Source organism: Pararge aegeria, chromosome 19, assembly GCF_905163445.1.
Source record: "Pararge aegeria chromosome 19, ilParAegt1.1, whole genome shotgun sequence".
Lineage (NCBI taxonomy): Eukaryota > Metazoa > Arthropoda > Insecta > Lepidoptera > Nymphalidae > Pararge > Pararge aegeria.
Window position 1 is genome coordinate 9,793,174 of NC_053198.1, and position 15,911 is coordinate 9,809,084.

General features: G+C 36.0%; 1 protein-coding gene and 1 non-coding gene across 2 annotated transcripts in view; one reads left to right on the forward strand and one right to left on the reverse strand.

Moving 5' to 3' along the window:
* The window catches only part of LOC120631922 (probable ATP-dependent RNA helicase spindle-E), a 31,456-nt gene that overhangs the window by 14,062 nt on the left and 1,483 nt on the right, over nucleotides 1-15,911 (reverse strand). Inside the window, exons 3-15 of the mRNA XM_039901623.1 lie at nucleotides 15,619-15,840; nucleotides 15,010-15,085; nucleotides 13,657-13,949; nucleotides 12,431-12,645; nucleotides 11,907-12,085; nucleotides 10,356-10,519; nucleotides 9,276-9,443; nucleotides 7,083-7,245; nucleotides 5,893-6,020; nucleotides 3,777-3,986; nucleotides 1,620-1,849; nucleotides 962-1,016; nucleotides 248-339 (exon numbers count right to left, since the gene is read on the reverse strand). Coding sequence (XP_039757557.1) covers nucleotides 248-339; nucleotides 962-1,016; nucleotides 1,620-1,849; nucleotides 3,777-3,986; nucleotides 5,893-6,020; nucleotides 7,083-7,245; nucleotides 9,276-9,443; nucleotides 10,356-10,519; nucleotides 11,907-12,085; nucleotides 12,431-12,645; nucleotides 13,657-13,949; nucleotides 15,010-15,085; nucleotides 15,619-15,840 — 2,195 coding nt within the window. The remainder of the gene's footprint in view (nucleotides 1-247; nucleotides 340-961; nucleotides 1,017-1,619; nucleotides 1,850-3,776; nucleotides 3,987-5,892; nucleotides 6,021-7,082; nucleotides 7,246-9,275; nucleotides 9,444-10,355; nucleotides 10,520-11,906; nucleotides 12,086-12,430; nucleotides 12,646-13,656; nucleotides 13,950-15,009; nucleotides 15,086-15,618; nucleotides 15,841-15,911) is intronic.
* Trnad-guc lies at nucleotides 11,478-11,549 on the forward strand. The gene has a single exon. It is a non-coding gene; the product is annotated as a tRNA-Asp (tRNA).

Here is a 15,911-nt window from a genome sequence, read left to right on the forward strand (position 1 = left end):
TAGTTAAGCAAAGAATAAATTGGAAATATTCGATTAATTTCCAGTCTGGAAAAATTATTAAGACTCGAATTCTCTCAAAAAAAAAAAACGGAATGCTTGTACTTATTTTCATCTTTATTATTTTATTTTTTCTGCTTCAGATACCTAGCCCATTTACAACACAAAAAAATAAGACAATCAAGATATAAACTTTATAAAATACCTAAGCCTAAATTTAATTTTTTTTTAATGAAAAAAGTATACGTACGGTAGCAAAGGTATTCTTATATCCATCCTCAGCTGTCTCGCTTTAATTGATTTATACACAGGCAACAACACTTGACCGGGTATGGTTGGATCCTTGAAAATAAAACAATTTCTGTCACCAGTCTGATGAAGATGATGGCAAATACAATGATCATTACAGCAATTCGAAATACATCTATGCACAATTCAAAAGAGTATGTGAAAAACATGCACGCCATACCGCATTAGAGCAGCGTGGTGGATAAGGTCTTAATAACTCTCTCTAAAGTAATTATTTTTTAAGCTATTGCTGGCATACGATTGAGTTGAAAGTTGAAAAGTTATGACACGCAATATTTCATATATGCACGCAACACATACCCTTTTTAATGATTATTAGACTGTTATTTACAGGAAGCAAATGTTTGATTTGGCAAGTTAGCCCTTAACTGCAATCTCACCTGAGGGTACGTGATTATGCAATATAAGACAATATGCAAGTACAAACAAACCTGTTAGGCTGGTTAAATTTAACGCAGTACCGGTTTCCACGGTCTTTATCGGTCGGGTGATAACTAGACCAGATCAGAGAAAATTCAAATAATACCGTGACAGCTATATCAAAATTTAGATAGATGGATAGATAAATTCTTTATTGCACACAATTAAGGGATAAAGATAACATATATTGAAAACATAAATACTAAAAAAAATTAATATGGTATTTGACACTTACACCACCCTGGTCACTTCTCAAGTTTTGGTTGTCTTGGAAAGTCAAGTACACTTTTCTGAAACAAACTTTAACAATAAATATAACATGGTAGCATATAAGAATATACCTATAACTATAAAAATACATTTTTAGTTAAATTTTATATACGAGTATATCGAAAATTCCCCGTTACTATCGAATTATTCTATGCCAAAAAAGAAATATTTATATGTTTGTTGTTTATGTTCAGCTTGAATTTGATGAAATTTAACACAAAGATAGCTCTCATTCCTGAAAAAGACATTGAATACATTTTTTCCGGGAACAGCACAGGTGACCGTTTCCACAGCACGCGGGAACAAAAATCTATCCTTTGTTACCTAAGATCTTGACGAAATTTTACATAGAGATAATTCCATCCATTAGTTTTCCTGGGCTAAAATTATAATGATTCGTCTCCAACACAGCTATCCTGTGTGTCACGAGATATTTATGTCTATCATTTTCTCGTCCTATTCCTATATGATAAGACCAGTAAAAAGGTAAGACTTCAATATACCGTCGCGCGCATCAAAATCCTGCAAGAGGCAACGAAGGAGTTTTTAGCCCATGTAATAGTGGATGAAATAGAGTGCAAAAGCTAGTCTGATATTTATATGAAACAAAAAAAAAGTCTCACCGGCTGTTCTTATCAAACGTCACTCTGGGTTCATCCCCAATCTGCTGTCTCACTTTATTCTTGATAGCTGTCGCGTAGACTTCCACCGGCTGGCCGTCGGGGAATCCCCTGAGGTACACACTGTTGCGGGGATCGAGGCCTCCCAGTACTCGTACCGCGTTTCTTTCGCGATCCCCGTCTGTTGACCCTTGCACGAAGTATTGAGGGTAGAACGCGCCGGCCAATATAACCTATGGCAATATACAGATTATTTACAGGGTTAAATAAGAAATATCAGAAAACTCCCGGCCTGTAGTTGTTTGCATAAAAACTTTTGCTCTACGACTTTTTTTAACTGGATAGTTTGTGAAATATTAAAAAATCAATATTTTACATAGATACTCTGGAACGCTTCAAATTTCTTGGCCCGTGCACATCCCAAGGCTCCCAGCGATCCACCAGAGAAATATGCTAAGAATGGTAAAGTAACTCTCGCAGTTATTCGGAGTACTTAACTGTTAAAGCGGCAACGCTGTGGAATGCCCTCCCTGATGACATTCGGCGCTCCCCTTGCGATTTTTAAAAGTCGTTAAGGAGGCACTATTTGTCTCTATAAACATGTTAATACTATAAATATTTACGTATATATACTATTACATTTATATTATTACATTTACTATTTTTATTTATTTATTTATGTATTTTTTTAGTGAATAAATGTATGTGTAATTATATGTATAGTATTGCGATTTCCCGTCTCTCATTGCCTTATTCCATTAGTGAAGGTAGCCTGGAAGAGATCACTTTTAGTGATAAGGCCGCCTTTTGCACATAATTTATGTTAAAGTAAGTGTTCCTGTGTGTTTTCCTTTGTCAAGCAATAAAGTTGTTTAAATAAATAAATAAAATACTCGTTACTATTCTATAATGTAACATGGGCAACAGCGCACGAATCACGACTCTATCATGCGGTCAATTACCCGACTACGCGACGTTGGCGAATCGTGTGTTTGGTTTCACAGTGTAATGTGTCATTTTACAAAAATAACAATTATTTATTTTTTTTTAACTAAATTAACAGTGAATTAGAAGTAAGTAACTAAATCGTAGAAAAAAAGTTGTTAGTTTTTATGATACGAAATACAAGGCCGAGAGCTATCTGGAATTTTTATTTAACCCTGTATAAACGGGTTCGCAAGCTGCGGAATAATAGTACAATGACTGCAAACCACATCACACGGCCGTATCACACTATATTCAAGTTTTTGTACGGCTTTGGCCGTGGCTAGTGACCACCCTACCGTCAAAGGCGTAACGCCAGGCGGTTTAGCGTTCCGTAGCGTACGATGTTCCGTAGAAACCGATTAGGAGAATGGGTTTAATATAACTGCCATACTTCCTAACAGGTTAGCCCGCTCCCATCTTAGACTGCATCAGTTGAGATTGCAGTCAGTGCTAACTTGTAGTGGAGTAACATAAATAAAAATAAAGTTTCACCGGCGCAACCGATCAACATCGCATCCTAATCCTATATGGATGCGATGTTATGGATGCAATGTAATAAATGCAATATAATAAATTTTATTTTTGTGATTAGACCTTCTGATCTAGCATGCTGATTATACGTATATAGTACTTTTACATGACATCAAATTACCTACATATTAGTCTTACTTATTTTATAGTGCTTACCTACAAGCTAATAATATTTAACCATATATATTTCTTTTTTTTTTCTTCTTTTATAGTTGTATGTAAATGTAAATGGTATATTAAGGTTTGCGCTATGCATTTCACATTTTCTTTCTTGTTTTACTGCCATCGCTTAAATCATTTTTATATGGCATACAATATCGTCCCTAAAATAATCCTTACTAATATTATAAATGTGAAAGTGTTTCTGTTTGTTTGTCCTTCCTTCTCGCACAATCTAATCAGCCAATCAACTCGATTTTTGGCATAGAGTTAGTTGAAAGGACGGAGCCTAACATAAGCTCTACCTGGAGAACAAACTGTTCCCACGGGATTTGTAAAAAAAAGCCATAACAAACGCGGACAAAGAAACATCTAGTAAGGATTATATTTCAGAAATACAAGCGTCAATAATATTAAAATAGTACTGCTTTAAGCGATTATAGCGAGTCAGACCGTACTAAAAGTAAACAGTTTCAAACTCACCTTAAGTACCAGAGAAAGTTCATGTTTGTTCCAAGGTGAGGTAACGTTTCTGGCATCAATTCCTTCCCTCGATAGGCGTGTCTGTATTTCTTTGACCAAATCGTTGAGTTCCCTAAGAGCTCGTATTTGCACGTAGAAGCGCCTCGCCCACTGAACTTCGCTAGTGCCTTGCTGTTTGAAGTGATTTTGCTGACGTAGATGATTCCACACCTTTAACGAAATCGAAAATTATGATTTATTTCATTAGAGACTGACGGGCCTAGCGGGCGGGTGTAAATGTTCCGCCGAGTAACAGAGTAACGATCGGTTTCATTGGTGCCAAGCCAAGTTCTCGGTTCAGGTTTTCACATCGTAGAAAAGCAATTGTGTTGCATCGAGTGTCCTGTATGCAAGTTGGTAGTGTCTTTTATGCAAGTTTAGTGAGTCCCGTATACAGGTTGCTAGTATCTTTTATGCTAGTTTATTACGTCTAGTATACAGGACGCTAGTGTCTTACATGCAAGTTTAGTACGTCTCGCATACAGGAAGCCCGTCTCGTATACAGGAAGCAAGTGTCGTTTATGCAAGAAAAGTACATCTCGTATACAGGAAGCAAGTGCCGTTTATACAAGTTCAGTACCTCTCGTATACAGGAAGCAAGTGTCGTTTATGCAAGTTTAGTAAATCTCGTATACAGGAAACAAGTGTCGTTTATGCAAGTTCAGTACGTCTCGTATACAGTAAGCAAGTGTCGTTTATGCAAGTTTAGTTCATCTCGTATACAGGAAGTAAGCGACTTTTATGCAAGTTTAGTACGTCTCGTATACAGGAAGCAAGTGTCGTTTATGCAAGAAAAGTACATCTCGTATACAGGAAGCAAGTGCCGTTTATACAAGTTCAGTACGTCTCGTATACAGGAAGCAAGTGTCGTTTATGCAAGTTTAGTACGTCTCGTATACAGGAAGCAAGTGTCGTTTATGCAAGAAAAGTACATCTCGTATACAGGAAGCAAGTGCCGTTTATACAAGTTCAGTACGTCTCGTATACAGGAAGCAAGTGTCGTTTATGCAAGTTTAGTACATCTCGTATACAGGAAGCAAGTGTCGTTTATAGAAGTTCAGTACGTCTCGTATACAGGAAGCAAGAGTCGTTTATGCAAGAAAAGTACATCTCGTATACAGGAAGCAAGTGTCATTTATGCTAGTTTAGTACGTCTCGTATACAGGAAGCAAGTGTCGTTTATGCAAGAAAAGTACATCTCGTATACAGGAAGCAAGTGCCGTTTATACAAGTTCAGTACGTCTCGTATACAGGAAGCAAGTGTCGTTTATGCAAGTTTAGTACGTCTCGTATACAGGAAGCAAGTGTCGTTTATGCTAGTTTAGTACGTCTAGTCAAAGTCTAGTAAAGGTCGTTAAAGTCTTATATGCAAGTTTTGTACGTCTCGTATACCCGCCCCCAACGTTGCTTGAGGGTTGGCGGGCTTAAAGGATTATTAAACAAAATAACTAGAAATGTATGCCTTTCAAGTAAAATGCTTCTCAAAAAATGCTTTGATGTTACAGCATCTGTATTATAATGTGATTGATTTTCGTTCTAAATATAAGTTATGGTTAATTTGATTGGTTGGTTTTTAATTGATTAGTTAAGGATCATTTTTAATTCTATTGATTTGTTACTTTATTTTTAATATATTGCGCAATTAAAAATATCTTTTCACTAACCAAATTTGCACACTAATAGTTTAGTGGAGTGTTATGGCCTCTAAACTGACTGTATTGTTTACTAACATCTATATATTGTTTAAACTTTCTTGCAAATAAATGTTTTTATTTATCCCAGTGATCAGTCTCTTGATCCGTTAGTCCGAAGAATATGCTACTTATACACCTTTAAAATGGCATGCGAAATTAGTGTAGTACAGTTAAAATATACATGAAATTACTTATATCTGCTAATAAATCAAATTAGACTGAAAAAGTAGGAAAACGCTTTGAAAGAAACTAAAACTATTATAATCTGTTTCAAAGAATCCAAAAATAAAATGTATCGGGCACTTTTCTTATCTGATTTCCGAACTTAGAAACCTGTTCTTAGCGCGATGTCGGTTTATTATTACGGGCGTGAGTCAGTTTACCTTATAAACATTCAAAATAGCTATGCAGTCACTCGTAGAACCGTCGGCCCATGTTAGCTTGGAGTTGTAAGCGTTCAGACGCTCTCGGAAGGGGCTACTGAATACATTCTTCACAGTCATGCCAGCAGCTGAGAATAACAAATATATTAGTTAAGATCGTGACATGGCCGGACTCTATTGAAGCGAAGTGAAGCTTGCACTTTCCAGAGCATATTTTCAAACATTATCATTTCATACATTATTATTATGAATTATTATACTATAACTAGCGGACCCCAACGCCATCTGTCGGGCTGATTTGTGAATCTAAACCATCCAGGGTGCCACCCAAACGCATACTAAAAAAATCATTCAAATCGGTCCAGCCGTTTAGGAGGAGTTCAGTGACATACACACGCACACAAGAAATATATATATAAAGATAATTCATTTATTTAGTGCTTTCATGTATATCACACAATACTATACACATTATTGTAAGATAGTAGATAGGCATATAAACATGAAGCCCCGTGTCAGAGCATTGCAATATGGTTGAAATTATTTAGACCGTTTTTCTTTTTTATAATACTACTAGCTGTTGCCCGCGACGTTTGATTTTGTTCTTTGATGTGGCGTTCAATTTAGTTGTAGTTCTAAAAAAAATTAAAGTATTCAGTATCGCTAAGCCTAAATGAGGTGTTTGCTGCTGTCTGCTGAGGAGTTCTGTCGTCTATCTCCAACCACATTCATCAGATCTACACAAAGTTTGGGCAAAATTAAACCCACATATTATTTAAATTGGTTATAATTTGTCGGAGTTATGGTGTGAAAACGTCAAACACTTTCATTCCCTCTCCCAAAGGAACCGAGCTTAATGTCGGGATAAAAAGTATCCTATATTACTTCTAACACTTCCAAGAATATGTGTACAAAGTTTCACGAGGATCGGTTAAGAAGTTTTTGCGTGAAAGCGTAACAAACAAACTTACATTGACTTTTATAATATTAGTAGGGATTAAAGTTGGTATATAATGTGGTTAGAACTTTTGACACCACTAACTCTTGTAAGATATGTACGTTTAAATATAGCTTGCTTCAACGGGAAAAAATCGCGAGGAAATCTGCATGCCTGAGAATTCTATAAATTTCTCAAAGACGTGTCGAGTCCACCAGACCAAAGAAGTTTAGCACCAATAGCAGTTACCCACCCATTATAACACTTTCTTCAAGGCAACCGAAGATATATCCCAGCACTATCAGCTTGGACACCTTGACGTCGAGAGGTAGCTTGGCCATAATACGACCCAAGTATGTGATATCACCGTCTGATCGAGACCATTCGCCGCACAGTGTCTTTTTTAATGCTCCCGCCTGCAAAAAGTTGTATTCAATGTAATATAAAACACCAGTGTGAGTTAACTGGCGAGTCTACCCGGGGAAGTTAGGCCATAGATTTTTTTTATTAAATAATCTTAGCAGACGGCCGGTTCGCGCAGTGGGCAGCGTCGAGTCCAAGGCCGTGGGTTCGTAGCCACAACTGGAAAATGTTTGTGTGATGAACATGAATGTTTTTCAGGGTCTGGGTGTTTATATTTATATTATAAGTATTTATATGAATATTTTGCTGTGTACCAGTGACCGCTCCATCTGCCGAAAGCGAGACTGACAACCGCAAATAAGTGCAAAATAAAACTTATATGTAATGTATTATTTGTTTTGTTTCTCATTTCTTAATCATTCCATAAAAATGTGCCACAGCGAAGCCTGGCAGGGTGAAACTAGTATATTCATAAAAATATTCATCAGTCATCTGAGTACCAAGCTACGCTTAATTTGAGGCTAGATGGCGATATGTGTATTCTCGTAGAAAATTTATTGATTTATTTTATTTATTTGTTTATTTACCGCTCTTCGTAAAATTAGATATTTTAAATAGCGGAACGGATTTTAATGCAGTTTTCAGTAACAGTAGTTTTCAGTATAGACTTAAGGGAGGCTTTTTTTTTCTACTATTGTGGGACTGCAATCTCAATTGGTAGTAAGTGATAATGCAGTCTAAGATGGTAGCGGGCTTACCTGTTAGGGAGAATGGTAGTCATACCCTTAATCGGTATATATGCGTCATCGCACCGGAACAAACATCGCTTAGCGGCATGTCTTTGTCGGTAGGGTAACTAGCCACGGCCAAAGCCTCCAAACAAACCAGACCAGAGAAAGTTCAGAAATTAAAGTTTGTATTAAACGTATGCTTATAGAAAAGTCCTATTATCGTATTAAGGACTACGTCAACGATAAAAATGCTTGGGTGTAAATGTAAGATGGTGATAACAAAAAAAATATAACTGGCTAAGTTTGTTGTGGGCTTCATTTTGGACCAGGGCGCGTTTGGAACCCTCGTAGCTTTAGTTTTAAGTTGACGAATTTAGTTATCGACATCAACTCACTTCTGTGTCAAATTTTACATGTAATGTACGCATCAAAAGTGCAATCTATGTGGCTTTTTGAATAAAGAAATATTTGACTAGGATTATAAATTCCCAAATACCCCTGCCCGTAATCGGACCCGGGACCTCCTAGCGCTCATCGTTGCGCCAAGATGATCTATATTAATAATATATATAAAGTAAATATGCATGCTATAGCAGCGAAAAGAAATTCAAAGATCTGTAATGTGGTGTCGCAAGAAACATATTTTTGTGAGCTTAGATTGCAAACGCTGGCTAAACCTTAAGAGATATATACTAAGACAATAGATACATCACCATCTAGTTCCAATAAAGTATGGAGGGTAGAGGTAAGGAGGATCATCTGTGTATATGAAAAAGTGTCGTCAAAATGTATTAAATTATACACAATATTTTGTACAACGTAAGTTGTTGAAATTCTCAATAATTAACTACTTTAGTCGATAATGACATTAAATTTTTTAACTCGGCATACTTCAATTCATCTACGATTGCTACATTCATACCATACCCTGTGCATCCACCAGCGCCATTGTGGAGGATTTTTTAACTGTTATTTAGCGCATACAACTGGACACTTTTTCAACTTTTCTCCCATATAAGATGACTCTCCTTACCTCTACCCTCCATACAATAAAGTTATTCTATATTATACCTTAAGAGATAGATAAAAAATAAATATACTAAGACAATACATACATCGCCATCTAGTTGCAATAAAGTTATTCTATATTATACCTTAAAAGATAGATAAAAAAATAAATAAAAGAGATATACTAAGACAATACATACATCGCCATCTAGTTGCAGTTATTTTATATTACAATCTTATGTAGATGCACTCAGCACGATAAAAAGACCCAAAAACTAGCAGACAGCAGCCTGTAGTTATAGGAGTGTACAAGTCTAAACTACAGCTCTAAAACTGGTGTTTACCTCCTTGAGCACGAGTACGGTGCGGAGTATGTTGGACATGTTCGGTGGATCCATCGCAAGAGCAAGAATATCACTGGGCGGACCCATGTCCAACATTTTGGCTAGAAGTACCAATCGCTCTAGAGGGCATCGGATAATTTCTGGTTGGCATTCTTGTGAAAACTGATCCTGTAATAAAAAAAAACATTAGGACGAGATCTTCGCTATTTCGTTGGAAAGTGGGGTAATATGCAAATCCGGATATTCAGTATTCATGGTTAAAAAAAAAAGTTATGTACCGCAAACATTTTCCTGGTTTATTAGACGTTATAAAAAAATTACGCTGTGACAACCATAACATCAGCTGTGTTTAAATTTAAGGTCAGACGTGGTTACATATTAGTATGGGTATGGCAAGAACAAAAATATCGGACAATAATTAACACAAATTCACATGGGTTGTAAATGTGAATCCAAGTCATTACATTTAAGATTGTCTATTACAATTAGGATTACAAACTGGAATATTATTTAAATTTTTTAGTTTTAAAAAAAAATCTCCAAATTAAGTATTAGTGATACTCAATAAAAGTGATGGGGCTGGCATGTCTTCGAGGATAAAAGTCCCCAAAATCAGATCTATTAGGATAAATGTAAGGTTTATTATTCTCCATGGTAACTAGAATAGGTAAAAAAAAATTATAATGTTTTCTATCTCACTCTGACCATGAATTTATGTGTTTGTTTCTTTATCTAGATATTATTCGGTTTCCTTGGTAACTTAAATAGGAAAAATACAGATAAAACAGTATGAATATTTCTATCTCATTCTTTGCTGGCTTCATCCTACACATTTTCGAATTTGTGTCTCTGTCGTTTTTACCGTTGCATCCGGTTTGAAATCTCACCATTCTAAAGAAGTTGCTCTTCAATAATACCAGGAATCAGCATCGACACTAGATGGCGCTTTTCCGATTCCATACATATAATAGTTAACTTTCACGCGTTAACTGTTATATGCATAATAGTTAACTTTCACGCGTTAACTGTTATATGCATAATAGTTAACTTTCACGCATTAACTGTTATAAGCAAACTCACATAAAACTTATCCGTAACGAGTCGATACACTCGGCCGTCCCGCACACGACCGGCACGTCCCGCTCTCTGTTCGCAGTTGGTCTTCGAGGCCCAGCACAGTTGGAGTGATGTAAAGTTTGTGTTCTGATCTGCGACCAGTATTTTCATCAGGCAGAAGTCAATTACTGTACAAAGAAAACAACACACTAAACAAAAACCATTAAAAATGATAAATAACTACTTATTCATTTCTTTAGAAAACTTCATTGCCCATCATTTGTGCCTCGTTGGTCTAGTAGCAAGTTAAATTACGGATCACGATGTCCTGAGTTCAAATCCAAGAACGGACCAAACCTTTTATAGGAATTGTGTTTTGTATGTACAATCCCAGAGTTAGGAAAGCGGCAGTGCCCCGTGGAGCACGTTAAGCCGTCGGATGCGGCTATTATCAGTAACTTGTGACAATTGTCGTTAAAGCCCACCAATCCGCATTGGACCCGCGAGGTGGGTCTATGCTCTAAAACCGTTCAATAGTTTTAGGGTGATGATTGTACAATGTACCTCCATCCATGGTATGTGCTCCAGTATGTGACACTCTTAAGAAAAGTTATCCAGTTCTTGTTGCTAAGGTAATCATTTACAAACAGCCTTTAGTGAAACGTATAGGGTTATATTTGCATAATTTTATTGTTTGCGTAGATCTAACGTTCCGCGTTAATATCGACGAAAACACATCGATTTAAGAACCTGCCCTTTTCAAGTTGGTTAAAAACAAAACACTTCCTAGTAAACACACTTATCGGAAAGTATTCACTTGAAACAGGTTTTTTTCCAATGAAAACACAATAATTATATATTGGTTAATATTTAACATGAATGAACCATATATATTAGTTATATTATCTAATACGTCAACAAATTTTTATTAACAATTGACATTTAAAACATTTTAACATAATTTGTTTATTAATAGTTTAATGGTAATCTTTAATAAAAATGTAAGTATATTAATAACAAGATAAAGAAAAAGAACATCGCTAAAAAACAATCAAGTTGATAAATAAAAGACTTAGTATTTATCTTATGATTGCGTCATCAAGGTCGCCAATGAGTGCAGACACATTTTTCACACATAATTGTACATCCTCGGTAGTATAGTGGTAAGTATCCCCGCCTGTCACGCGGGAGACCGGGGTTCGATTCCCCGCCGTGGAGTACCTTTTTTATTTTTGTAGCTTTCAATCAATTTAAAATTTTTGATTTTTTTTATTTGTACCTAAAAATCGGAAGGATTATATTTGAACTAAACTGCGACTTTTGTAAAATGCTATTATTATAGTGTGCTCAAGTGTTTTCATATTACCGAATATCTCATTTATTGGGGGCTATCTTCGTAATTTATCGGCTTTTTGCTCGGCTCATATAGGTTGTAGTGTGATTTAAAATAGTGTATAAACTTCTCAGGAAATTATTAAGGCTATTAAATGAAAAAAGTTAGTTTCATAGCAGAACATTAGCACGTGCATACAAATAACTCATCAGATCTATTAATATTGGCATAGATTCACTCACCGTATTTGATATCAGGAACAGTGATGGAGCTCTCGGCAATATTCGTGGCGAGAATGATTTTTCGGTGACCGGGGGGCGCTCTTTGGAACACCCTTACTTGCTCGTCAGCGGTGATGGTGGAATGCAATGGCAGCACCCACCATTTGTACGAAACGCATTCAGCACCGCCTATCTTTTTCCTTTAATAAATATACATATCCATATTTCTTTTTTATCTATAACTTATTAATTTGGACTTTTTTTATTCTTAACAATGTTAAGTTATATACATTAAAAAAAAACTAATAAAAATTGATAATAAAAATATCCACTTCTAGGCTTGCGGGGCTTCGGAATGCCCAATCACCTGGCGGTCAGGGCTTCAAAGTGACAGCTGCCTTCTGTATCCGAACCTTGATCCAACAACTATGCACACAATATGAATGCAGCCATCGTAGGCTGACAGTGGATATAAATATTTACGCACAATATTGTATTATTTACAATGAGATAAACATACATTAGGACTAAAAAACAAAACTCACTTTAAGTTATCATCCATGAGGCATGCATAGAGCTCCTCAATTTCATATATTCCTGGTAGAAATATGAGAACAGAAGGTAGATTTGCTTCAGATCTGTCTGTGTACTCTTCTTTTTTGTCAATCTGTTCAAACGCGTTGACCAACTTTATGACGAGGTGGTACATTTCTGGTAAGATAACTGGCTCATCTGTTTTCGGTGTTGCTTGTTGCAGAATCTGTATACACGGTATTTTATATTAACTTAATGAATCTGCTTTGCATGTGATACATTAACCAAACAATGCATAAAGAATAAATTTTGCTTTTGAATTTCAGGCCAGTGGATTCACGCCACGATACGCATTTTTATTTTATATTTACGGTACTATGTTGTATTCCCAAAAATTAGACTACCATCTCACAAAACGCCACATTTACCAACCGTACCTAGCTGCTTTTGCCCCGCAATTTGAAGGTAAACATACCATCAATGTATGGCATTGGGTGTTACCCAGTGATTTGTTGTAACACTCAGTGGGGTGCATAAAGGGTATGCACAGGGTATGCAGATGATATAAGATGAAGAAAATCTCCAGCATGAGTTATAAATCCTTGGGGGGTAGGCTTTTTGTAAATCTTACAATGCCTATCCTAAAGTGTTTTACAAAATTTGTATCAGAAAGAGCGAGGCCTCCAAATACAGGTTTTCTTAAACTTTAATGGGAATCCTAGCCTTTTGTATTGTAATGAATTTAAGATAACAAATAAGTTACTTTCATTTCATTTTCATTACAATGTTGTGGTTGGCATGTTATAACACCAGGCGTTGTAAATATGATGGATACTCGTCGCGTCGTCTTTAACATTACTACACCATTTAATTTATTAACAAATAATTTAAACAAAATGGTAGAATAGTTATAATAGAAAACGCGGCATGATCGTACAAAATCGTTAGTAGCATCTTCTGCCAAATATTCTTATCTTATCTGCTGACGTGCGGTCACTTTGGAAATTTAGAAGTCTAGTCAAAAGCTTAACTCAAAGTCAAAGTCAAATATTTCTTTATTCAAATAGGCACATAGATGGCACTTTTGATGCGTTATTATATACAGTGAGTAGTGATGGCGATAACAACAATCGTAAACTTAAAACTAAAGCTACGAGGGTTCCAATCGCGCCCTGGTCTAAGAAGAAGCCCACAACAAACTTAGCCGGGTGAAACTAATAAATTTATTAATACTTACTGCACCGAATTTACTTAAATGGTTCAAATAAAATGTCTTCACAGTGAAAGTGGGCTTGTCATTTGTTACTTTTAGGAATAAGGACATTTGCTGCCCCTGCGGTGTTGGTGTCATAAAGTAGTTCGCAAATGCCTTGCAATTGAATGTAGCTGACATAAGGATCACTTTCACAGTCGGCGATACTGTGTATAGAAGCTTTTTGACAACTAACAGTAGGAAATCCATATCTTGCCCGCGCTCGTGGACTTCGTCGAGAATTATGTGTGTATATTCATTCATATTTTTTGCATTCACTGAAAAAGAATATTTTATCATCAATTTTTCATCAAAGTTATGATGCGTACATTACGTGAAAAATGTGTAGGTACATGGTAGTGAGAGGATGGCGATGACCATATTGTTTTTTATAAATTTAAAATGCATATAAAAATTTTCGGAACCGACAGGATTTGAACCTGCGACTCTCGGGCAATCGCGGCCTGAGCGCTTTCACTAATTAAGCTACGGCATGCATCAACTGTTCGTCAATAGTTATCACCTGAAAGTTATCACCTTAGAATTTTTTTTTGAGTCTCGAGTTTGCGAACTGGTTTACTATACAACGTGTAATGGAATTACTAAATACCTACTGTTGAAGGGTGCACAAGTGTATTTTATAAGGAATCACCCTGTAAAAATATTAAATCAAAAGAATCATATTTATTTTTCCATACAAGCTAATTCAACACATTAGAAGTGTTCACTTATTACAACCCTATTGAAGATAAAAGACCGATACGGGCACAGTACCTACGCTACGCGACGCGTACATAATGAAATGACAGGAGTCACACGATTTTAATTTTGCATGTGATGTTTGGGATGCATCTGATTTCTTTCAGTCAATACTATGGCATGACAGTGGTTTACACGAAAACTAGGTTTTCGGTTTCATAGATAAGTCTCAGAGACAGTACCTAATGTACCTTTAGAGGTAAAGCCTGTAACGTATTATTTCGGTTTTCATTTACACGTTTTATGTTGGAGTATATACTTGTAATAAATATAAATAAATATACTACGACAGTACACACAACGCCATCTAGTCCCAAAGTAAGCGTAGCTTGTGTTACGGGTACTAAGATAACTGATGAATATTTTTATGAATAATATACATAAATACTTATAATATACATATAAACAACCCACCCACCCACTAAAAACATTCATGTTCTTCACACAAACATTTTCCAGTTGTGGGAATCGAACCCACGGCCTTGCACTCAGAAAGCAGGGTCACTGCCCACTGCGCCAATCGGCCGTCAATATGTTACAGGTAGGCAAGTAAATAATTTAGGTGTGCGTTGAACTTACCTAGTTTTTGTAGTAACACTCCTGTCGTTACATAATGAATTCTTGTATCATTCGTTGTTCTATTCTCAAGACCAACCTGTCAAATCATGAAAATCTAGATAAAAAGCAGAATCAGAGCATTCAGACAGAGCACGTCAGGAGAAGTACTACCGCCATGCCTATTTCTGCCACTAAGTCGCATTGCTGTTTTCCAGTCATGAGTTTAACACCTGTTAAGTGGATTGGTTTTTGATGCATCAATAAAATTCTGTGGTGTCAAACATGTGTTTCTTAATATTTAACCATAAGCCCAAATATCAGGTTATATAACTTTATACAAGACAAACATTCATAAAAACTTAACCCTCTTGGGGTGGTCGAATTTAAAAAAAAACCTCAAGAGTTCCCAAAGAATATCCTCTTTTAATTTCCAATTTTTTACCTTCAGCCATTTTGACTGTAGCTCATGATACACATTACCTTATGTCCGCCTTATTTTGTACTATTTCTAATATACTTTTCTTTTTTTTTAAATTTTCGATTTTGTTAGGAATTAATTTTGCAAAGGATTTAATTAATTGTTAATTAATTAATGTTACATTATATTCCCTAAAATATAACAATATGTACCTGATAACCAACAGGCCCACCAACATCCCATCCCCTCTCTTGGGCCACTCTTCTTGCAATAGATATAGCTGCTATTTTCCTCGGTTGGGTGACAACAATCTTACATGGCTTCCTACTGTTATATGCATCATCTAAAATCCACTGTGGTACTTGGGTTGTCTTACCACAACCCGTAGGTCCTTCAATTATAACTACTGGATAAGCTGTTATTCTGTTCAATATCTGAAAAAGTATATTAAATTATTAGTTGTGATATTCTTGTCATCTGCAGCTGTCTCATAGTGGAGCAGAGG